We start from the raw sequence: 26,818 nt of genomic DNA, 5'->3' as shown, positions 1-26,818 counted from the left end.
TCACCCTCTTCTCTCTTTTCTATGGTGGGTCCACCCCAGCCTTGTATCTGTCTTATTCTCTGGATCGTGCCCTAGAATCATCTCTCCAAATGTATGGACGGTGTGGATGCAATATATACTTCATGGTGAGCCCCCCAGAACTTGCTGACGTCACTTGAGCGGCGAGTCTTTCTACTCAACCTGTCGGTAGCCAATCCGCGTCCATGATATTCGTAACAAATACACCCTATTCATCTATTTTTATAGCTCATTTCAGGATGGCCAAAAAATAAAGCGGATAAAAAAGCTGAAGTGGGCCACAAGAATGGATAAGATTAGGGACGACGAAAACTATAAACAGATTTTGGGAAATAGTTTAAAATGAAAAGGATTTCAGTCCATGGCTTAAAAGATAGACAACTATATGGAAAAAATTGCTATTTTCTTTATAGACAGAAAGCAAAAGCCATGGACAAGATAACATTACTTCCAAATGTAAGCTAAACAATCCTGTTTGAACAGAGGCACGAAGCAAGTCAAGACATTCAGCAGAACCATACACCCGCTGCGCTGCACCATGATGCAACTCAGTAGCAACAAAAATATTCCATGTTCTTTCTGATTTTAATATGTGTGAATTATTGGATAATAAAAGGGTTAGTATCATCTCTGAAAAATAAAATGTTAGTATCATTGAATTTAGAACAATACAATGAAAAGAGAATTTTCAATGTATTGTATTCAACTCTAGAAAATAAAAGCTTACTATTATCACTGAAATGTTGACTTTAATGTAACAGCTTAGGTAGCGGAGTATCTGGAACATGGACCATTCCAATCATCGGAACATCTCAAGTAGAAGAATGGAGCTTGGCTTTGTACCTCAAAGCGGATTTTGGTCATCACTGCTCCTTGCCTTCCTTCTGCCATGCATGAACTGCATAGGAATTGATTCCCCCGCCTTGGGAAATGAGACGGATCGACTCGCCTTGATTGCATTCAAGGATCGGATATCCTACGATCCTTTCCAGGTCTTCAACTCATGGAACGATTCCCTCCATTTCTGCAACTGGGAAGGAGTCACATGCAGTCGCTGGCATCCTCAAAGAGTCACTTCCTTGAATCTTGGGTCCCACAGATTGGTGGGGCTCATATCACCTCACCTAGCAAACCTCACCTTCCTGAGAAGTATCAACCTCTCGAGCAACAGCTTCCATGGTGAAATCCCACGAGAAATGGGCAGGCTCTTCCGGCTTCGAGATCTTAATCTGAGTTATAATATGCTGCAAGGAGGAATCCCCGACAATCTGTCCAACTGCTCGGAACTCAGATCTATCATTTTCGATAAAAACGAGCTCGTGGGGAGAATTCCAGTCGAGCTTAGCTCACTGCCAAAGCTCGTGACATTGAATCTTGGCCACAACAATCTCACCGGCAACATCCCACCGCCACTCGGGAACCTCTCGTCTCTTGTTACTCTCTATCTATATTATAATGGTGTGGAAGGAAGCATCCCAAATGAGCTAGGACGGCTAGTGAAGTTACAAAATCTTGATATATATTCAAATAACCTGTCTGGTCCCATCCCACCATCGCTTTACAACCTTTCATCCATCGTTGAGTTCTGTGTGACATTTAACCGACTTCATGGAAAGGTTCCAGCCAATCTCGGTCTCACCCTTCCTAATCTCAAATATCTTCACCTTTCAGAAAATGCATTTACTGGGCCAATACCAGTTTCATTACCCAATGCTTCAAAACTTGCTGTTATTAGTTTTGCTAATAATAATTTTAGTGGACCTGTTCCTGGAAATTTGGGAAGATTGCAGGATCTCCATATCCTATTTGGACTTGGTAATCATCTTGGAGGTGGAGAAGGAGATCATGACTTGAGTTTCCTCACTTCTTTGACCAATTGCAGTCATTTGGAAGTAGTACATCTCCATTCCAATCGACTGAGAGGAGAACTTCCTGCCAGCATTGTCAATCTCTCTATCCACCTAAAAATACTAGAGTTAGGAGAAAACCCGATATCCGGAAGCATCCCAACAGATATTAGTAATCTCTTCAACTTAAATAGGTTTGGTGTATATAGGTGCTTTGTGATGGGTATTATTCCTATCGGTTTTGGGAAGCTTCAAAATTTGCAGGGATTGTATTTGTACAGCAACAGACTTTCAGGACAAATCCCATCCTCCATTGGCAACATCACTCAGTTAGTTGAACTCAATTTAGATGAAAATCGTTTGCAAGGAAGTATCCCTTCGAGTCTTGGAAACTGTCGTCATCTTCAAACATTAGGTCTTCATAGAAACAAGCTGAATGGAAGCATACCCAAAGAAATTTTAAGTATTCCTTCCCTGGTCACACTTGATATAGACCAGAATTCTTTGGTTGGATCTCTACCACCGGTCATTGGTAAGTTGGAACTACTTCAATATTTGTTTTCTTCTCACAACAAATTGATGGGTGAAATTCCTAGTGAGATAAACAATTGTCTGAGCCTTGAAATCCTTAATTTGAGCAATAACTTATTTCAAGGAGCCATTCCTCCGGGTTTGAGCAACTTAAAAGGTATTAAACTGCTAGATTTTTCTCATAATAACTTGTCTGGGCATATTCCAGTAGCTCTAGAGAAATTTCCAATTCTGGAGTACTTGGACTTGTCATCCAATAATCTCAATGGCCCAGTCCCAACTGAAGGGGTTTTCAAAAATTCAACCAAATTTTCAGTCCTTAGAAACAAGGAGCTTTGTGGAGGTGTCCCACAGTTACGGCTGCCAGCATGCCCAGAGAAAGCTCCTAAGAAACATGGAATGTCGATCTCTCTAAGGGTAATAATCTCCATGGTCAGTGTAGTTTTGGGTTTGATTCTTTCATCATTTCTCTTTGCTACACTTTTTCGGGTGAGAAGAAAGGCAAACGAGAGGCCCTTGCCTGCCTTTTCCTTAGAGGGCCAATTTTTAAATGTTTCTTATGCGGATCTCTTTAAAGCGACTGGTGGGTTCTCTTTGGATAATTTGATTGGTGTGGGAAGTTATGGTTCTGTATACAAAGGACTTCTAGATCAAGATCAAACATGTGTTGCAGTCAAAGTTTTCAATCTACAACAACGTGGTGCTTCCAGGAGTTTCATGGTCGAATGTGAAGCCTTGAGAAATATCCGGCATCGGAATCTAGTTAAAATCATAACTGCTTGCTCAAGCATTGATTTTGAAGGCAATGAATTCAAAGCTCTAGTATTTGAGTACATGCCTAATGGGAGTCTAGAAAAGTGGTTGCATCCAAGTGTACATGGGAAGCAAGAGTTGTGGAGCTTGAACCTTATTCAAAGGCTAGATATAGCCATTGATGTTGCTTCTGCATTGGAGTATCTTCATCACCATTGCCACATGCAGGTCATTCATCGTGATCTAAAACCAAGCAATGTTCTACTGGATGATGACATGCACGCCCATGTGGGTGATTTTGGAATAGCAGGATTCCTTTCTAGTGCTAATACCTCTCAAGATCAAACCAGGTCATCTGGGATAAAGGGCTCTGTTGGCTATGTTCCTCCAGGTAATAATTTCTTGGTTTTTCTTTGTTCTTTTCTCTTTTTATAAATGCTTTGTAAAAGTTTTGAGATATCTAGCTAGAACTCACAGATTCACCAGCTCTTAATGCTACCGCTATTGTCACTTATGTTCTTAAAAAAAAATAAAAAGACTAAAATACCTTTATTTATATTCAAGGAAGGGCTATACAGAACGTACTGAGTAACTCAGTATGCTAAGGGTACTGAGTAAACTCTGTGGGGCCCACCGACATTTATGCATTTTATCACTCCGTACATTCATTTAACCAGATAATTTTTGGGCTTTATCACAAAAATGAAGCATATGCTGTTGGAGTAATAGCAACTCAATCACGATTAACACAAACTTCACAAATAACACACGTAAGCAATAAGGGTTGTTTTCTTTGGATTGTAGGATAGCAGAGTATATTCAATTTTTTGTTGTTCATTTACACCATGTAGTAGACTGTTTTATAGACATGATGAGGCACCTAACACTTGAGAGATTTAAGCAGCTACTGACATGTGGCTTGACCACATCCAACTTAGTTACAACAAACAGAGAGTAAATCGTGGAATTTCAAACATCCTTATGACCGTTGAGTTTGAATTATTCTCAACACGCCCCCTTAATTCAAACAACCTCAACTCCGAGCATTTCTCGTAACTTGACAAATTTCTGCCAGGAAAGCGCTTTAGTGAAAATGTCTGCAATTTGATCCTCGGTGTTGCAGTATTCCAACTTGATTTCTCCTTTCGCCACGAGTTCTCTTATGAAGTGATGACGTACTTCTATGTGTTTAGTCCTTGCATGAAATGCTGGATTTTTTGTCATTGCAATGGTAGATTTGTTGTCGCAGTAGATTACCGTAGCTTCTTCTTGTTTTGCCTTCAAATCGGATAAGATCCTTCTAAGCCATACTGTTTGGCAAGCGGCACTTGTGGTAGCAATGTATTCGGCTTCCGAACTTGATAGTGCGGTAGTTTCTTGCTTCTTAGTCGCCCATGATATCATTCCGGATCCAAGACTAAGTGAAAATCCCGAAGTGCTTTTTCTGTCATCTGCACAACCGGCCCAATCACTATCAGTACAAGTCATGAGTTTAAAATCACTCACCTTGCGATACTTGATTCCAAAGTTCAATGTGCCACGAATATATCGTAGGACTCTTTTTGCTGCTCCCATATGTTGTTAACTTGGATTTTGCATGAATCTGGATAGAAGGCTCACTGCAAACATTATATCTGGCCTTGTATGAGTGAGATAGATTAGTCCACCAATCAAGCTTCTGTAGTCTTTTCCATTAGTTTTATCTACCCCATCTTCTAACATAAGTTTATCATTTGTATTCATGGGAGTTTTTGCAGGATTACAATTAGTCATATAAAATCTTTTTAATATATCATGAGCATACTTTTCTTGACATACAAAAATACCATTGGAATCTTGAATAATTTGCATGCCTAAAAAATAATGTAAAAGGCCCAAGTCGGTCATTTCGAATTTAGACGTCATATTTTCTCTAAATTGCTTCATCAAACTTATAGAATTGCCTGTATATATCATATCATCAACATACAAGCAAACTATAAGGATTTCCATACCTTGAGTTTTCACATAAAGAGTAGGTTCACTTTCACTCCTCTTAAAATTAGTGTCAAGGAAGTACCTGTCGATCTTACTGTACCATGCTCTTGGAGCTTGTTTGAGTCCATACAAAGCTTTCTCCAATTTGTAAACTTTATTTTCCATCCCATTGAATTTAAATCCTGCAGGCTGTTCTACATATACATTTTCCTGTAACTCACCATTTAAGAAAGCTGATTTGACATCAAATTGATAAACATGCCAACTTTCTTGAGATGCCAAAGATAAAACAGTTCTAATGGTTTCTAATCGAGCAACAGGAGAAAAGGTTTCAAAAAAATCAACACCTGGAATTTGAGCATAACCTTTTGCTACTAAACGAGCTTTATGCCTTTTCAAAGATCCATCAGGATTGAATTTGGATTTATAAATCCATTTCAGTCTAACGGCTTCTTTTCTTGAGGGCAAATTAACTAATCTCCGTGCTTTATTTTTTTCAATAACATCAATTTCTTCCTTCATTGCATCATACCACTCTTCCTTTGTCACTGCATCTTCAAAACATGTGGGTTCTGAAGAAAAGAAGGCAAAATCACATGATTGATAAATATCAGTAAGACTTCTTACCCTTCTTGGAGGCGATTCACTTGATTCAATATGTGGTGAAGGTGGTGGATGAAACTCATTTGGTGGCATACAAGATGTGGTTTCTTCATGATCAACAACCAAATGAGTATTTTCGGCACTACTTTCCCAATTCCAGACATCATTTTCATTAAAGATAACATCTCGACTGATGTTCAAAATTTTATTTTTTGGATCATAGAGCCTATAGCCCTTTGTTTCATCGCTATAACCAATAAAAATATATTTTTTTGCTCTTATCATCTAATTTTTGTCTTTTTTTGCGAAGGAATATGAGCATAGGCTATAGATCCAAATACTTTAAGATGGCTCATATTTGGTTTTCTCCTAAACCAAGCTTCATATGGGGTTTTTCCTGTGACAGCCTTGGTAGGAAATCGGTTTAATAAATAAACCGAAGTTGCGACGGCTTCAGCCCAATAGGTCTTTGGTAGTTCCTTTTCTTTCAGCATACACCTTGCGGTTTCAACGATTATTCGATTTTTTCGTTCCACGACCCCATTTTGTTGTGGGGTAAAGCTTGCCGTGAGTTCTCTGTTTATACCTGCACTTTTGCACATCATAAAGAATTTTTTGGATGTAAATTCACCGCCCCGGTCAGTACGCAATTTTTTAATAGAATAGCCACTTTGTTTTTCAACAGAAGCCCGAAATTGTATGAAAAATGAAAGAGCGTCAGACTTTTTTTCAAGAAAATACACCCATGACATTCTAGTAAAGTCATCAACAAATAATAGAAAATATCTACATCCACCAAAAGAGGATGTACTCATAGGACCACAGATATCAGCATGTACAAGCATCAAAGGTTCAGTTGCCCTCCAAGATTTACCCACTTGAAAGGGAGTTCTATGATGTTTTCCATATACACATGCTTCACACAACGTTCCATCATTTGTCACCATGGGTAAACCAGCAACCATTGTATTTTTATGCAGTAAATTTAGCCCACCAAAGTTTAGATGCCCATATCGTTTATGCCATAGCCTAGAGGCGTCACTAGATTCAACTTAAAAGCATTGATGGTCAGATCGGAAAATTTAAGAGGGAACATTTTAGTATCAGTCATTTCAACTGAAACTATTAATTCCTTGTTTTTCTTATTAAATATCATGCATTTATTTTCATCAAAAATAGCATAAAGTCCTCTTTTCATCAATTGTCCCAAGCTGATTAAATTTTGAGCAATGCCAGGAACATACATAACATCATGAATAAGCTTCTTACCAGATTTGGTGTCTATGGAAATAGTTCTCTTATCTCACACTTGAACTTGATTATCATCTCCCATCCGTACTTGAGACCTAATAGTCTCATCCATCTCAACAAATAATGATTTATCACCTGTCATATGGTTACTGCAACCACTATCTAGATACCAAACATTTTCAGTACATGCAGTAAAACATGAAAGAAATAGGCTTTCTTCATCAGTTTTTTTCATCATCACATTTTTCATCATGGAAATTTGCCCTATCTTTTGGCTTATACCAACAATCTTTTCCAGCGTGCCCAATTTTTTTTACAAATTGAGCAATTGGCACATTGGAATCCTTATTTTTATACCAACAGTCTCTTTCAATATGCCCTTTCTTTTTGCACTTGTAACATTGAATAGAGGATTTACAATTACGTTGATTGAAGTTTGAGTTTCTAGAGTTGTTGTAGTGGCCTTTTCCTTTCCCTTTAAAGGATTGGTTTGACCGAGCTTCACCACCATGACCCTTTTTAAATGGGTGAGTTGCAGTGAGTTTTGTCTGCAATGCCTACTCAACAAAATTTTTTGTGTTCTTTTGTAACCTCTCTTCATAAGCTTGAAGAGATCCCATTAATTGAGTTAAAGGCAAAGTGCTTAGATCTTTAGATTCCTCTATTGCAGGAACAATGGAATCAAATTTTGAATTAAGACTCCGAAGCACCTTTTCAACAATTTTTTGTGCAGATAGGTCTTCACCAAGAGACCTAGCTTGATTTACTATTAAGGTGACTCAAGTGAAAAATTCTTGAACCACTTCTGAATTTTTCATCAATAAGGTTTCAAATTCATGATGGAGAAATTGTAATCTTATAATGATTACTTTACTTAACCCTTGGAATTCATTTCGAAGCAAGTCTCATGCTTCTTTAGATGTTTTAACTCACATTATTCTTGGGAAGATCGTGTCATCCAGAGCTTGCTGGATATATGACAGGGCCTTTGCATTTTATTTTTTTTCTATTTTCTTTCATCTCCGCTTTTTGAGCTGCGGTCACCCTTCCTTCTTGATCATTATACTCTGTAAAACCAATCTCTACTAATTCCCATAAATCGTGAGACATAAATATTGTTCTCATTTTAATAGCCTAAAATGGATAATTTTCTCCTTTAAAAATGGGAACAAAATTTTGATTAATACTTACTGTGCTACTTGTGGTTGCCACTACCTTTTACCTTGCTCCTAATCGCTGTGGAACTTAGCTTTGATACCAAATTTGTTGGAGTAATAGCAACTCAATCACGATTAACACAAACTTCACAAATAACACATGTAAGCAATAAGGGCTGTTTTCTTTGGCTTGTAAGATAGCAGAGTATATTCAAGTTTTTGTTGTTCGTTTACATTACGTAGAATACTGTTTTATAGACATGATGAGGCACCTAATACTTGAGAGATTTAAGCAGCAACTGACATGCGGCTTAATCACATCTAACTTAGTTACAACAAACAGTGAGTAAATAGAGGAATTTCAAACGTTCATAACCGTTGAGTTTGAATTATTCTAAACATCATCACCAACCATGAATATGATGTAAATGACACTTAGCAGCGATGATGAAGACAATTAGTCCACTTGTGAAGTTGGTGAATGTTCCTTTAACGTCTACAAATGATTGTCATTAGAAACGACATCGGACGGCATGGATAAACCACGTGCATTCACAGTCGGCACAATGGAGTTTACTTAGTACAATAAGAGCGTAAATGAGTAACTTAGTATGCAATTCAACTTCCGCAACCCAACCCCGACAAGGAAAAATGGAAGAACAGGTGGAGAAGGGAGTCTCCCATAGAACGAAATACTGGTCGACGTTGAGAGGGGCTCCCCACCTAGCTAGACCAACCGTTGCAAATTTAGCAAAATTTGTCTCCATCGTTTGTGTTGGTGCTATTGTCGTTGCAATTGTTGCTAGTTCACACGCAGCAACACAAATCATGATGCCTCTAGTTGCTTCAGTACAAATGGACAATCCAATCAATCCATCAATCATATCCGTTATTGTAGCACACATTTCATGGTATATCATGTTAGGATCCCTGGAAGTATACAAAGTGGAATCAAGCAAAGTGCACGTAGGGTAAGCTGGCCAAACAAAAATAATCCAACTATTATGTGGAAGAATGCTTGTGGGAAAAATTATGACACAAAGTGATAAGTAATACACTATAAAAGTAGAATTATAAGAGATAGATGATCTGACCGATTCAAACAAGCCTCGAATAGATGATCTTACTGATTTGAACAAGCTTTGAATCTCCTTCAAACCCTAGCTATGCCCTTGAACCCTTAGTAACGTTTTAGAAAACCCTAATACACCTCTTAGTCCCTCCCTAATCCCGATTACACTTGATATACATACTACCAAACCGAAATAAGAAATAAATCCTGCACTTATGAAATTTTGCGCACGCGCTCAATAGGACCTTCGATGGCATCAACAGACATCGAAGCCTCATTGATGACATCGAAGATCCTTCGATGCCATCGAGTAACAACTTCTAAAACTTTCCAACAAGCAAATAAGATTTTTCTAGATTTTCTTGATGGGATCGGGTAGACTGTCGATGGCATCAACATCTTCTCAAAGGGATCTTACATACAGATTTAAAACGTCAATAACAATCTCCACCATATCTTCAATCTTCACTGTCCATAGCCCTTTATCACCATTATCTCTAATTGTCTTCCATCAAAGTTTCATCGTTACTTCTCATGCATATTCCATCCTCATTTCGGCTTTGCCAAGCCCAGAAAAGTTGCACAAAACTTGAACTTATCTGTGGGAACCACCTTTATAAGCATGTCAACGAGATTCACGCTTGTGTAAATCTTCTTTAGAGTTACTTATCCTTTCTCAAGCACTTATTCGATAAAATGATGAGGCACATCAATATGTTTTAGTACGTGAGTGATAAATAAAGTTTTTAGCTAGATTGATTGCACTTTCGCTGTCACAAGTAACTGGCACGACTTCCTACTAAAGCCCCAACTGATTTATCATTCCCCTCAACTGAACTGCTTCCTTAGAGTGGGTGCCTAACACTTTCCCTTTCTGTAACCGTAGTCCCTTACTTGGAATCTCTAGAACGTAAACTGTTACGCCCCAAACCCGAAGATCGGACTCTTAGGAATCTCGATCGCCGAATCCGTTGCCGACAACATCTGTAGTACCCCGTTCTCAGCTTCAAGTATACGCCAGATTTCGATCCTGTGATCCTACAAGGAGGATTTTTCAACGTATATTTATCTTGTAAAAGCATAACTACAAGTTTACCCAAATCACAAAGGCAACATCATCATCAGATATCAACTAATATAAACATTTGAATACAATGCTGAAATGAAAATACAATATAAAAATATTAAAGAAAAGTCCAAAAGCTCCACCGCACGCTCCTGCCTCAGCTCGGCTACAATCTAATGTCACTCGCATGCATCTATCGTGCATAAGCTTATAGAAAGCTTAAAGGGTGGTGTAAGTGTGTGCACAAGGTAAGTGCCAAGTATTCAATGTAATGTCAAAATCATACAATATCAGAAATATTGGTAAGATCATGAATCATACGATATCAAAGTAAGTGGAAATACTGACAGTCCATAAGTCAAATAATATCAGAGTACTCAATACAAATTAGTTACGCAAATGAGGAGTCATAAAGAGCCAAATATCAGATGCCGAGGATGCAATGCAATATACAATTCCTGATGAGTTCACACATACAATTCGGAGAGCTACGAATACCGTCACCTTATCTAAGTCATATAAATGCAGACATAGAGTAACCCAAAATGTCATAAGCCATGGATGTAATGTGATATGCGGTGCAAAATGGAATGACTATGCCGGAGTGTGAAGTCGAGATGATAAGACGTAGTATCGCAGGCTATGGGGTTCATTATAAGAGAATTCTATCCAAACCAATCCTATACCTAAATTTGTATAGTCAAACACATTGTGGTAAACTCCTGATCTCAGGTTAGTCGTGCGCCCCAACCAAAATCCTGGCCATTGCGAAGGTACACATAATAATTATTTGTTCATCACCAGCCCAAGTGAATAGTGAATGAATGACTGAGTAAAATGCTGAGTATACCACTCTTGCTCAGTAAGTCCACATATCGATTCTGTTCATCTCTGGGATCATCAAGGGGTCTAGTACACTCTACACCACTTGCCGCCCCATCAAGCACACAATCGGGTAAGTGGAAAAGACCTCATTATCCGCCTAGCCGGAGTCGGCCAATATCTACCCGCACGTCGATGGCGAACCCATTCACGAGCCGGTCAAACTCGCTAGTTATGCCTACTCCCTCAGTGCAAGTAAGGCCACACCCCCTCCCAACCGACCACGACAGTGGGAGACGCGGCCTACCGGTATACGGCCCTCATGCGCTCATATATATCCTCTCGATCTCGACGTTAGGGTGTCCTCTGTACCAAGAGGGTTTAAAGATTTTTACCCAAGGCCATCTATAGGACCGATGCTAATAACATATTTTCTGTCCCATCCGGTCATCCACGATATGCCCGTGGAGGCTACGGCCCTGATTCGCTAGGGCATACAAGAATCACAACACACAATGTCGATGCATGAGTCATACAATCCATCATGCATCAATCCTGCGTATACCGTGCGCTCATGTGAGACAATCTCCGCCTATTAGGGAGTCTCATAACAACTCGCCTAATGACATATGCAATGGTCAACCACATCTCATAACAAACATGCAGATGATGCGTATGGCCATGTATCATGATGTTATGCTGTCACATACTCATAACCGGTATCGACAATGTGAACATTTAACCAACATTGCCCCCAAGGAATGGCCCACATAGAGCCAAACATATAATGTGGACATTAAACCAGCATTGCCCAACAATGTGGCCATTTAACCATCATTCCTCCCAAGGAGTTGCCCACATAAAGCCAAACATAAAGAGGACCCATGGCCTCACACAAGGGCCTAGTATACAACAAATGGACCACGCGACATGGGCCTAATACTTATCACAATGGGCCCTGCCCATAGGCCACGAATATATCACAATAGGCCTCACCCATGGGCCTCGAATACATCACATGGGCCTCATCACACGGCCTCAAATACACAACAGGTGGGCCCTGCACCTGCACCTCAAAACACGCAACAGGTGGGCCCTGCTCATAGGTTAAAGATACATCCTGATGGGCCACATGTATATCAAAGTGGGCCTCTCGAATGGGCCACCAAATACATCAAGGTGGGCCACATCACCTGGTCCGACATAGATATACAATACATGCATCACGACGGGGATAAAATAGATACGCCATGGTGCATTCCATGGACGGATAGCAGGAATAAGACATACATCATGGGGGTCCCCACCACTGTCAAAGGCATGGATGGTGTGAATATACATATGCCATCGAGGTGGGCCCTACTCAGCACCGTCCAAATGAACAGTACAAGACACATCAATATGGGCCCCACCCATCCTGGGCGGACGAACTACTTGAATAAAACACATATATAATGGTGGGGTTCCACAACATGTCCATGCATAGACGGTGTGGATATAAAATAAATACATTAAGTTGGGTCCCACTCCCACACGTGCCACACGTGTGGGGTGGGCCACGCCCTAAACAGATGGACGGGGGCGGATATAGAACACATACATCAAGATGGGCCTATCAATGGGCCCTAGGGAGAGTGACAATGCGAACATTTAATCAACATCATCCTTACAATGTGGGCATCAAACCATCATTACTCCCAAGGCACGGCCTGCCATGAACATCATTACATAAATCATGGTGGAATCCCACATAGAATGGGCCTCATATACATCACATTCGGCCCACACATAGGCCTCACATATATCTCATTGGGCCTCACATACAGCAAATAGGCCAATCAAATGAGCCGATCAAATGGGCCGATTCAAATGGGCCGATCAAATGGGCCTAATATATATCACCATGGGCCTCTACTCATGGGCTCCATATACATCACAATGGGCCTCTACCAATGGGCCCCAAATAAGTCATATCGGGCCTCTCAAATACAACAAGTGGGCCCCACTACTTGGGCCACACCATTCATCCATCTATAGAGGTCATTTTAGGGCATTACCCAAAAATGAATTCGATCAAAAGATCATTTGGACCATACCACAATTGGCAGTGGTGATAATAATTCCATTGTTAAATTCCAATGGGCCCACCACAACCATTTTCCATCCATTGTTCATAAGGTCATAAAGACCTAAACTAAGAGGAAAATAAATATCATATTGGCAAAACTACTATGACCCAAAGAGTTTCAATGGTAGGCATTCAAAACCCACTGCTCCCTGTAGTGTGGTTCACCTAATATTTGAATCTGTCTTATTTTTAATCTCAAGCCTTAATATCTATCAAAATGGTTGGATGGTTTGGATGCAACACATGTCTCAAGGTGGGTCCCATAGGGATGGACAATGTAGATAAAGCGGTGGGACCCACGGCACGGTGACACCACTACAGACCTATAATGAGGTACACAGTAGTCCCCACCTCCCTATGCGTAGGGAGGTGTGGTATACAATGCATACACGTGGCTCCCACGTGGGGCCCACCATAACGTTTATCTTCCATCCAACATGCCGATAAGGTCACACGGACCCGATGAAGAGGAAAAACAAATTTCATAAGGGTCCAAAACTTGGACACCCAAAAGGGTTTCAATGGCAGACGCTCAATCACCTCTGTTTCTGTGACGTGGGCCACCCGAGAGTTGTATACGACCGATTATGAGGGTGGCCTACGCCCTAAGGGGCCCACCCAAATGCACGGTGGAGATGTTCTACACATCACGGTGGGGCCCACACTGCTCGTAGCAGCAGGACGCTGTTGGCGTCCTCTGACGGTCAACAGCAGCTGCCTTATTTTATTTTATTTATTCTCATAGGTGGGGCCCATATCAAAGGAATCCCATCTGTTGGGTTCCTTGGCTTGTGACGAGTCTAACAAGCCCAATATTGGATATGTTTCGGAGTGTAGAAAGGTCAAAGAGGCTTTTAATGGTGAAATCAACTGTTTTCAATGCTATGGTCCGCAAGAAAATCGAATTAGCTTTATTTTTCAGCTCAACGCCTAAAATGAGCTGAGAAATGGAATGGACAACATGGATTTAATCTATGTATATCAAAGTGGGGCTGCATGAGAGGATACTAAAATTCAAATATACATATTATTATTATTATTATTATTATTATTATTATTTTACTACACACCCATGTGAGTACACGCACTCCATGTTAAATTTTTTCACATCCAACTTCCAGAGACGCTGGACGGCATGGATATAACACAAGCATCACGGTGGGTCCCACATGTATGTGGCCCACGTTTCATCAAGGTAGGTCCCACATGAACATGGCCCACTTGATTTGGTCTGACATTTGGGTTTTCTCATCATTCAGGCCCACCGGATGGCTTGGATAAAACAAATGGATGACGTCGATAAAATACATCCATCATGGTGGGTCCACGATCGGTGTGGATCTAGTGGACCACACCGGAAGAGAAAGAGAGAGAGAGAGAGAGAGAGAGTGAGAGAGAGAGATCACCGAGAAGGGGTGGGACCCCGCCACTATGGGCCCTCCCTAAATACAAAGCATACATCAAGATGGGCCCCACCATATGTGGGCCCTCAAATAACAAAATTGATGGTTAAATCACCCACCTATTGGCCTCCTTCTTGATCCCTTGGACTCCTATGCTGCATGCCTTCGCTTTTGATGGTGGTTGATGGACTTTTGATGGTGGGGATGAGAGATGAGAGGGTAGGGAAAGTGGGCCACACTTGGCTTTGGGAGAGAGAGAGCTTGGACCTGTGGTGTTGCTTGGGAGGTTTGAGAAATGAGAGAGAGAGAGAGAGAGAGAGAGAGAGAGGTGATGGGATGATATAGATGGGTGTTGTAGGGAATGAGATAGGGAGGTATGGGTTGGGTTGAAATTTTGTAAAAGAGGGATGGGTAGGGAGAGAGAGAGTTGACTTGTGAAAAGGGAGGGATGGGTGATGTACTTGGGGTATGGCTTGTACTTGACATTGATTGATTGATTGATTGATGGGACATGTTGTAGAGATTCCCTCGAAATTCGTAATGTATGGGATTTTTCTAGAAATGAATGTGGGTCCACATCTTCTGGCATGGGTATCGGTTCGGTGCCCGAGTCGCGACGATGGAACCGTGGCGACGGCGCGATCGCCCAACTGATTTATCATTCCCCTCAACTGAACTGCTTCCTTAAATGTTTCCGTTACTATCATATATTCAACTTTGATTGTGAAAAGAGTCACCATAGATTGAAACTTCAATATTAAACTAATCGCTCCACCCATTGGTAAAAACGAGTAAATAAAAGTCAACCTTCTATTATCTTACTGCCAATGTAATTTGAATCCACATAGTATATTAACTTGTCATCTGATTTTTAAATGTCAAGACGTAGTCCTGCATACCTCGAATATATCAAAGTAGCCATTTCATTGTCTTCTAGTGTTGCTTGTCAGGGTTATACATGTATTTGTTAACAACACCCAACATATGTTAAATATTCGGTCTTGTAGGGCTGTACATGAGACAAGCTAGCTCGAAAAGCTCAACTCGGCTCAGCTCAGCTCGGATTGACTCTGCTCGAAAGGCCGACTCAAGGCAAGTCAAGCTTGTTTACTAAAGCTCGAGTTGAGTTCAAGCCAACTTCGACCATGGTGTATTTTAACTCGACTCGAAGCTTGAGCTCGAACTCGAGTATAGCATGGACGAGTCAAGCCGAGCTTGGCCCACCTCAACTCGACTCGGCTTGATGTACAGCCCTATGTATATGTAAAAATATACATCGAGCTACTAATTGCACTCGAATAAGGCACATGAGACATAACCTATTTTTCTTCATCTGTTCCAAGACACTCTTTATAAGAAAGCTTAAAATGAGCCACGTGGAGAATGTTAACCAACTTTGCCTTATCCATCCCATACTTCACCAATACCTTCTCAAATTATTTCGTCTGAGATAACCATAGCCTGCTCATTTTTATGTTTCTATGTATGTCAATGTTAAGAACCTTTTTGCAGCCCGCAGATCTTTCATCTTAAATGTCCTTGATAGTTGAGCCTTCAGTTTATTGATCTTAAACATATTATGATTAGCGATAAGCATGTTATCAATATACAATACCAATATAATGAACTTCCTATCACTAGTGTCTTGTAATAGACACAATGATCATACTCATTGTTGGTAAACCTTTGACTCGTCATGAAAGAATTAAAATTCTTATACCACTATTTAGACGATTGTTTCAGGCCATATAATGACCTCTTTAACCTGCAAACCTTGTTCTCTATCCCTTGTATTTTAAAATCTTCTGACTGCTTCATGTAAATCTCTTTTTCCAATTTTCTATGCAGAAAAGTAGTCTTCATATCCATCCGTTCCAACTCAAGATCGTATTGGGCAACCAGTGCCAACACGAATCTGATAGATACTTGCTTCAACAAAAATCTCAGTGAAGTTTATGCCTTCTCTCTAAGTGTATGCCTTCGCTACCAATCTTACCTTATACATATCATATTTTTTCTTGAAAATCCACTTGTACCCGATTGGTTTATGGCCGATGGAAAGCTCTCCCATCTCCCATGTCTCATTTTCGTATAGAAAATTCATCTCGTCATTCATTATTGTTTTCCACTTTTCAGCATCTATATCGTCAAGAGCCTCCTGAAAAGTAGACGGATCCTCCTCATTAGTAATGAGGGCAAATGCAACATTCGACTCATCCCTATATCTCACCAGTAACCTATGATCCCTTGACAAATTCCTTCTCACAGGTGACTACTCCAACTGCTCTTATATCTCTGCCTACGTCTTAGTATCAGGTTGTCTCATTTGAGTCTATCTGAATGTCCAGAACCAACTTTCAGCATCCTTGTGCTCATCCTTATGGAATAAGGATCCTTCATTGAATTTAACGTCACAACTAAGGATAGTTTTCCGTGTGACCTGATTAAATAACATGTAATCCTTCACACAAACACTATAGCGGACAAAAATGTACTTTTTAGCCTTTTGGTCCAACTTATTTATCTTAATTGATGTCATATGATAGTAAGCATCATAACCAAATACTTGCAGTATGGAGTAGTTTACCTGTTGACCACTCTACACTTCCTCAGAAATTTTACAATCAATAGCCATAGAAGTGGACTGATTCACTAAATATTAATCTGTGTTATTAGCCTTAGTTCATGTTTACTTACCTAACCCAATGTTGCTCATCATGCATTGAGAAGTATATGGATAATGATTTAACTGCTCCATTATCCAGTTAGATAGGATAGGACTTCGATTCTAGTTGTGTGATCCAATTAAATCAAATAAATTAATATTAAAGAAGTTATAAATTGATCCTTGGCACTCTAGTGTTTTATCTCTGATAGTTTCTTACATCATTACTCTTTTAAATCTAATTTTTGTAGTTAGTTTAGATTCTAGTTCTAATTCTAAAGTATTTTAAAAATTTCACAAAAGTAAGTCCTTGTGGGTACAACCTCGGTCTCACTGAGTTATTACTACATCATAGCCCTGCACTTAGGTTTGTCAACAAGTTTTTAGCGCTATTGTTAGGAACTTCGGTTGCAATTTTTTGAAATACATTCGTATTAGAATTAGCATAGGATTAGGTTTAACTTTTTCTGTGTTTCTAGATTAGTTTTTGAAAAGGAGAGCATACAATCTTTTGGGGGGGGGGGGGGGGGTTGAATAGGACAATACCAAATAATACAATAAAGTGTTCCTGGGGGAGTAAATAGGACTATACCAAATAATTCAATAAAGTGTAGAAATAATAAATAAATTATAGATCTCAATTACACTAGTATTGAAATGTTGATTCAAACTGATTCGTAAGACAACCTTCACCCAAACAAGTTTAGGTAAGACAACCTTATTTCGCGAAACTTATTAGAATCAATATTCCAAACTAAGCAAGAGTAAATAAAAGCTAATATATTATAAGCATTCACCACTTAATATAAAAAGGATTACAACCATTTACCACATAAACAATAAATGTATTCACCACAACACCAAGAATTATAGTGATTCGGTATGTCAACCAACTGTTCTCAAACAACCACACCTACTTCACTCCCAATAATCACTCTCCATGTGATATTGACTTTTACTATAAATAAGGTTTTTACAGGAGCACCTTAAAACCTAATACAGTTGTGAATTTAGAGGGTTATCACAAATAAAAATACCACTCACTGAGATTTTCTGGCTATCTTAAGAAAACCAACAAATGAGATTTTCTGACTATCTCAATAAAACCGAAACATAAAAGAATTATATACTTATCTTCATCTTGAAGACGTATCTATCGATGTAGCCGTAGAACCACTTCTCTTGAATGTAAATCGTTCAATGTTGAGTCATATAGACAAGGGTTCAAGGTTTTAGATTGATTTTAAATAGATTCAAACCAATGATTACTTGCCTGAATTCCTTTAAGATCTCAAAGAAGAGTATTTACTCTCTTTATAAAATAAAATTGACAGACTAATAGATCAAAAAATTAAACAAAAAGCTATTAAAAATATTTAATAAATACCGTACAATAGCTTGAATATAACATGTGCTTTTCTCTCACTTGATGAAGGATTTGATGGACTTAAATTCTATTTTTGAATTGAGAGAAAGTCTCAATTTATAAGCAAAAAAAGTCGTTGCTTCGACTCGTCTAAGACAGTTTTTGACTCATCTAAGTTCCAACAAATTTTCAAAATTTGAGCGTGATAGGATATAACAGATCTTCGACTGGTCGAAGGCTCTACTCGACTGGTTGTGAGTGCTAGAAATCTAAACTGATTCAGTTGCTGGACTTTTAGTCGAGCAACCCTCGACTGGTCGAAGGCCCACTTTTCGATACCTGAGCATTGAAAATTCTCAAACGTTATCATAAGATTCAACGTAATATATACGTGCATACGATACCAATCCAACCATAACTCAGACTAGTCGAACCTTAGCAAAAAATAAGTACAAAAACCCATTTAAACTATATTTTAAAAGTACCTAAAACTAAGGTCTTTCTAGGGTTCATAATACCTGAAATGACTGAACTTTGAAGTAGATTAGATGCTTGAACTTTATGAAACTTGTTCTTCAACTAGATTCTTCAAATGAGCTTGAATTTCTAGATGGAGCTTGATCTTCTACTAGACTTTAGTAGAACTTGCACTCTCCATCTTGTTCTTAGTAGAACTTGAACTTTTCATCTTGATCATCTACTTGACTTGAATTTTAGTAGAACTTAAACTTTCCATCTTGATCCACATTAGAAGCCACTTCATAAGCTATTTTGTCTAAACGAAATTTGACAAACAAGATGTGTTTTACACAACACTTACAATCTCCCCCTTTGTCAATTTCGTGACAAAACACTTATTATCACAACAATTAGAATGAAGTCTTGTATTCTTGATCCAATGTTGTAGAAGGATTGTTACAGCTTTGATGAACTAGTGAAAAATTTACTACTCCCCCTGAATTTGAGCTTCCCCTGTATTATGACGTACAATATTCTATTCCAAAGCATTCTCCAAGCATATAATCATCATCTATCATTCATATTTATCATTCTTCATTCTACCAATAATAAGAAATCCTCCCCCCCTTTTTGTCACAATTTGACATGAGAAAAAATAAAACATTCAAATAACCATATCAATTAAAGTAGAAGAAGATATAAAGATATGAATATATAAGGAGATAAGCATATGAAAAATGTCAACTTAAGGGAAATAAGCATTCAAAGGAAAGTAGGAGAGTTATAAAAGAGAGTCATCAAGTAAACACACAAAGTATAAGTTTTACAGACCAAGCATTTAAAAACATAAATGAACTTAATCGGATCGAACAGGCATGAATGGATCAAGTTGGTCCAAACTCTTGGCGAAGTAATTTTTTATGTACTTCATAGATAATTTTTGAGTTTGAACCACACTGTCCTATGAGACCCGTGGAGCCTTAACCTTCTCCTCCAAGGATTTAAGCCAATCATCAACCTGAGAAGGTTAATAGTTTGGATCTTCTGGATCATCCGACTCATCAAGCTCAACAAATATGTCGTCCATCAATATGTCTTCTAGTGTGAGTGCTTCCTCCTCTTCTTCTTCATCACGTTGACCAGAAAGAAATGCCACATTCATCTTATTTAGATTGATGTTGTTAAATGGTAAAACAGATTTCAGTGCCTCAGACGGGGAAATTTGGACATTACAATATAAAGCAATAAACATCATGAGATAGGAAAATGGAATAGAACCATGACCAGGATGAAGATGAAATTGGATAATGAGGTAGCAATGAGAGAAGAAAGACAAACTTGTACAACAGACATAATCGAATGGAGGACACGAGTCATGAAGGGAGTAAGTTCTAACTTATTCCTAGACCTAGGATAGACATTTGATGTAAAGATGAGATGCGAGACTCAATATTTGGGGAGTATCTGATTGGCACATAGAGCAATACCAGATTGTCAATCTGCATTAAAATGACATAACTTGTGAGTAATCGTTTGTCGTTCAGTATGCATCATTTTATCAATAAGACTGGTAATAGGAATGCCATCATCATTAACGGTTATTTCAATCAAAGTTGAAATTAAGTGGCGATCAATAGTGACTATCCCTTTTCTAAAATTAATTGTAAATGTCAGATTTTTAAGGGACATGTCTCTTATGGAAGCATACATGGCTTGTGCAATGGAATGGTAAGCTGTTCCGCCCCATCCAAGAGTATTTTTCTAACCGATATTAGTAAGGAGAGGCACAAGCTGAAATGGTGCAATGTGATCAGCATTCACAATCCTTTCTATTATAATCTCTCTTGTGTGGAAATCCCTAACGTGCTCTGAATCTTCTTTGAGGCCCCTTAGGGCTCTCACAGTAATGGGAGTCGACCTAAAAGAGGACCCGTCATGGCCCTTGTGAGTTGCCTTCCTCCGAGTATGATGCTCTATTTAGTGATTGCATAGGATAAGTTCAAGGAAATTAGATGGGTTGAGTCTAGATCAGGTTTTTGCTCAAAACTCAACACAAAAAGGTTGAAAATCATAAATAGACCACAAATACATGATAGACTAGCAAAGATCAACACAAATCTAGAAGGAAAATGGAAAAAGACCACTTACAACGAAGATATCAAGCTCAAACTTACAATAACCGTTTGTTCGTGTTATCCTAAGAACTGAAAATAGAAAAGATTATTCTACTCTAGATAGTTGGAAACTATCATTAAAAATAAAAATAAAAAGAAGATATAATATTATTATTAGTTGTCACCTGAATGAACTTTTAATCCTTGTAGATACTATAGGAAATTGTGATCTTGGTGACATCAAAACAAATCCCTAATTTTTTCGTAGTACTGGAAGAATTTCTAACCTTTAATGGAACCTATATTCATTAGTCAAGGTTTAGTATAATGTTAACAAGCTGTTTTTTTAGTTTGGATATATTCTAATGAAATGGTTTTATCATCAACCAATTCTCAAATATAATGATATCTAATGTCTATATGTTTCGTAAGAGAATGTTGAATAGGATTCTTTAAAATATTGATTGTGCTAGAGTTATCACAGTACAAAATCATTGTATCTTGTACAATTTTGTAATCAGCTAACATTCTTTTCATCCAAACCAGTTGGGTACTAGCATTATTAGCTGCGATGTGTTAAGCTTCAACTATACATAAAGATACAGAACTCTATTTCTTGTTGTGCTAGGAAACTAAGCAATTTCCTACATAGAAACATCCAACAACTAGTAGATTTTCTATCATCAACGTTTCCTGCCCAATTTGCATTGGTATATCCTACAAGTTGTATAGTTGTATCATGAGGATACTATAGACTGAAATTAGCAGTACTTGCGACATATCTGATTATATGTTTAACAACAATGAAATGAGATTCTTTTGGATCAGACTGATATCTAGCACAGATTCCACACTAAAAGTAATATCGGTCTACTAGCGATTAAGTATAGAAGACTAACAATCATACTTCAATATAAATGGGAGTCTATACTTTTACCCGATTCATCCTTAGAGAGTTTGAGAGTTGTACTCATAGGAGTATCAAACTTTTTCCATTCTCAAACCCAAATCTCTTTATAAGATTCAAGGCATACTTGGTTTATGAGATGAATATACCATCTTCATATTGCTGTTTAACTTGAAATCTAAGAAAGTAATTTAGTTCTCCAACCATACTCATTTCAAACTTGGATTTCATTAGATCTGCAAACTCAATAGACAAGTTAGTGCATGTAAATTCATAAATAATATCGTCAACATAGATCTGAACTATCAATATATGATCATTATATTTCTTGACGAATAAGGTTTTATTACCTGAGCATTGAAAATTCTCAAACGTTATCATAAGATTCAACGTAATATATACGTGCATACGATACCAATCCAACTATCATAATCTTACATTCTCACCCTGACACAAATCTAACCGTTGGGAATTACCTCCATTCAATATATCTAACCATCTGACCGTTAATTTTAAGATAAGACCATTCATCACGTGATTTGACGTAAATACTTTATCATGAATGACATGACGAATAACTCCTTATTCGTAATGAATTAGATATATATTCTTTTGTAAGAATTGCTTAAAAACGTGCCTATGTGGAGCCATTAAAGTTCATATACCTACACAAGGCAAATATACATGCTTAAACAAGGCAATAAGTCTTACACAAGGACACTATATGTATTCTCTCGTCGGAGGCCTACGAAAGGTTTTAATGAGTTTATGAACAAACTCTGAATCCCAATCCTACACAACAAAGGGGCTTCAGACTCTATGGACTCTATTACTTGTAAGTGAGTGAGCCCCTTGTCAGCACATGTTGGTGTAGAGCTTCTTGTTGATGAAGAGTCTTCAGCTCTCTAAAACCCCAACCATTTGTTGATGCTCTAATCAATGTTCCGACGTTGTTGGTTTAGGGTTTTGTCTGATATTCTTTAATAAATGAATTTTCTTTCGAGATTAGAAAAGAATCCCATGAGCTAAGCATTTAAAGATTCCAGCACAATGATTTACCATTAAAGAGTGCTGATGGAAACTTAATAAATGTCAGAGTTCATAATTCAATCTAAGCAATGAATATGACAATAAATGCTTAAGCAATGGATTGAATGATGAACTCTTATAGGAAAGAGGGCTTGATGATAAGGGTATTAACTATTACAATAACTCTCTCAAGCTTTCTTCAATTCGTTCTAATTTTTTTAAGAAGCAACCTTAGAGTTTATATAAAGTTGAATCCCAATAGTAAAAAAATGGACAAAATTATGTTCTTGTCGATGCCATCGAAAGGTCTTCGATGCCATCGACTTCATGCACTAAGGTTTTTCAAATAGGTGTGGTGTAGATTCTGTTCCATGCTATTGAGATTAATTTTTTTTTTTATAAAATTTACTTTGGTTGCTGGAAAGATTTGTCCCTATTTCGATAAATCGATCAGACTTTCAATGCCATCGAACCGTCTTCGATGCAATTGAAAATATTAAATTTTCCTAGAAAACTTGCTGGACAAACTGGTCCATATTTTGATGGGATCGATCTACTTTCAATGTCATTGATAACTTACTTTTGATACCATCGAAATGATTTTGATTATATCGAATAAAACTTAGAGAAAAATCAAAGTCGATAGAGGACGTGGCTAAGGTCGATGCAATAGAAGTGGGTTCGATGTCATCGAACCTCCTTCAGTGCAATCGATAATTCCATCTTAATTTTACAGATGTTGCTAGACAATTATGCATGGATTTCGATTCCGTCGAACATTGTTCAATTGCATTAAAACTTTCCTCAATTGCAGCTTGATGCAATCATCAATACATGAGTTTTACCTGTTTGATTTATTTCTCTACCAACTCTAAGATATCTTTAATCTAAGCTTACCACAGAGTTTGCAAATATGTTTTTGGGTAAGATATATATGTTCATTTTATTTTGGGGCATATACCTGATAGAGTTTGGTTTAGGGAGACGAGGCTTAGTTTACCTATTAAGCGCATTTGTACATCTCTATCTTGATGAGTCTTGAACTTGTGATCTTTAATTTGGGGCTCACGTGAAAGAAAAACTCACCATTCGTATATATTGACAAACAAGGGTATTTTAAAAGTTGATGAAAAATGATGGTTCAAGCAAAGTGGATGAATCATTGTATAGAAGTATCATTGGAAGCCTCTTGTATCTTATTACTACATGGCTTGATATTATATTTGCTACCAGTTTACTCTCGAGATTCATGAATTGTCCAAAACAGACTTGAGAGTTGCCTAATGGGTGTTGCAATACATCCAAGGAACGTTGGACTTTGGAATCGTGTATACTCCTATCCCACACTGAAAGTTATTAGGATATACAGATAGCGAATGGACGGGATACCTAGATGATATGAAAAGTACATTGGCGTACACTTTATCTCTTGGATCCAACATATTTTCTTTGGTGTCAAAGAAACAAAGTGCATTTGCTCTATCTATAGAAGAAGAAAAGTATGTGGTGTCATGTCTTGTGGTTTCCCAAGCAATATGGCTACGGCGAATTCGTGGAGATATGGGTGAAAAGAAAAAGAAAGGAACTGGTATATATTATAACAATATGTCAACCATCTCAATTGCAAAAAATTTAGAATATTGTAACAAGACAAAGCATATTGCAATCAAGCATCACTTCATTCGCGAAGTTGTTAAGAGTGGTGAGATTGATTTGAAGTCTTGCGAGATGCAAGAACAAATGGCTGACATCCACCAAGGCACTCTCAAAAGAAAGGTTTTGTTAACTTCAAGAGATATAGGAATTAATTCAGAAAGTACATTAAAGAGAAGTGGTAAATTAATTCACTTAAGAGGTACATGTATTAGCTCCAATACTTGTACTTTATGAGATACACATATTTGTTCTAATACATGTATATTATGGAATACATGTATTTGCCCCAATACATGCATGAGAATAATGCTAAGGGTTTTGGATATGGATGTATTCATGCTTAGAAATTTGTGTAAAGGTCCATGTCTCTTAGTTGAAAAGGCACATGACTTTTAGTTTTTTGATGCACTTGTTAAGTAGCTTTTATTTGTTAAATGTACGTAAAGCCTACAAATATGTGTGTAATTCATTTTTAGTACGAAGAAGCAATACAACAAGAAAATCAACACTCTCCTATTCTCTTCAAAGTTCTTCTTAATTTCTTAATAGAAGTCTATATTAGCTTACAAAGTACCTTTACAAGTTGATGCTTCAAAAGTTTAAAATTAATAAGATAATTGTTTCCTATGCTTTCAATAATTGCTACTTCTTCTTTGTCCAAAACTATCTTCCATTGTTATTTAATTATTGGAATGAAACCTTAATATCTAAAAAATTCAAGATGCATGAATGACAGAGTATGGAATGGGCGAAAAGGCGTCTACACATGGAGATGTCTACAGTTATGGGATCCTTCTTTTGGAGATGTTCATGGGGAAGAGACCAACTGATGACTTATTTAAAGACGGCCTGAGCCTTCATGAACTTGCTAAAATGGCTTTGCCTGATCAAGTGATGAGGATTGTAGACCGACGACTACTCTCAGAAGAAGTTCAAGCTCCGAGCAACAAGAAACAATGCAACACTTCCCCGAGTAAACTGCAAGAGGGCTTGGTTTCTATAGTTAAAATTGGTGTAGCGTGTTCTGTGGAATCTCCAATCGAACGAATGAACATGAGAGATGTTGTTGTGGAAATGCATGCAATCAGGGATTTATATATTGGGTTCGGGATCCATTGAGACAGCCACAATTGAGGGGCCAAGGTTCGTCTTTTCTTGGTAAATCTTGACATATTTTGGGTGGATAAGGATGGAAGATATATATGTAGTGTATAGTAAGTTGCATCAAGTGTTCTACTTAGTTTTTCAGCATTGTATTAAAGGATTGTATTGCAAGATATTATCTTTCTAAGAAATGGTTTTTAAACTAAAAGCTAATATGGATAGAATGAAATGAGTAGTAAATAATAATTGTTTAGTTAGAAATAAGGCAGGGTTAGGAAGGTTTAAGGCATTTAGCCTGAGTTTGGTCATCTTGAGAATGTAATTGAATGGAACTAATTTCCACCCAAAATGAGCAGCATGGATGCTTCACCTCTAGTCTGAAAATTGTCTTCGATTGAATGAACCTTGATTCTCCAGATAATATGCGTTTGTACTGAGTCCCACCAGATTGTTGTCCCTTTCCTTCTAAAGCTCTATGAACCTCAATTGTCCAAATAAAATGCATCTGTTGATGTGGTTTTATCTGTTGTAAAGTAATTTGTTGCTGCTTTGACATGGGTGTTACTATTTTGGGATGTTTGCTTTGCTCTAGCAAGTAGGGATTCTACTCTGGCATGGTGTATCGCCTCTAGGCTGGAGCAGAGGGTCTCTATTTCTCTGGCCTTCAATCTTGGTTGGATATCCGGTTGTCTCCCATTGGATGCTTGGGTGCTTGGTTTTCAATCTGTTTCAGAAGTGCCTGTTGAGAAAGGTTGTTGGTGCTTAGACTTGTGTTGTTTAGCCATAGTGCAATGTGGCTGGACGAGCTGATGCGTGCGTATCCCCAGAAGCCCTTTCTAGTATGTTTCAGTTGCTAGTCAACCTCCAGCTTTTTTCAAAGTTCCCTAAAT

The 26,818-nt window shown here is 38.1% G+C and overlaps 1 protein-coding gene across 1 annotated transcript; it reads left to right on the top strand.

Annotated features, from left to right (window-relative positions):
* Positions 1 to 776: 776 nt before the first annotated feature.
* On the top strand, positions 777 to 26,081 carry LOC131221349 (probable LRR receptor-like serine/threonine-protein kinase At3g47570). The gene is made up of 2 exons (XM_058216585.1): positions 777 to 3,540; positions 25,561 to 26,081. Exons 1-2 carry the CDS (start codon positions 804 to 806, stop codon positions 25,941 to 25,943), a joined length of 3,120 nt encoding a protein of 1,039 aa, XP_058072568.1. The 5' UTR covers positions 777 to 803; the 3' UTR covers positions 25,944 to 26,081.
* The last annotated feature ends 737 nt before the right edge of the window (positions 26,082 to 26,818 follow it).

This window comes from Magnolia sinica, chromosome 12 (assembly GCF_029962835.1).
Source record: "Magnolia sinica isolate HGM2019 chromosome 12, MsV1, whole genome shotgun sequence".
Lineage (NCBI taxonomy): Eukaryota > Viridiplantae > Streptophyta > Magnoliopsida > Magnoliales > Magnoliaceae > Magnolia > Magnolia sinica.
This window is presented reverse-complemented; position numbering and strand designations above follow the sequence as displayed.

Excerpts from the sequence above, each read along its gene's own strand:
- LOC131221349 (XM_058216585.1), top strand. The coding sequence starts at position 804 with ATGGACCATTCCAATCATCGGAACATCTCAAGTAGAAGAATGGAGCTT. Across the intron at positions 3,541-25,560 it reads TGTTGGCTATGTTCCTCCAG|AGTATGGAATGGGCGAAAAG; the intron begins GTAATAATTTCT and ends CATGAATGACAG.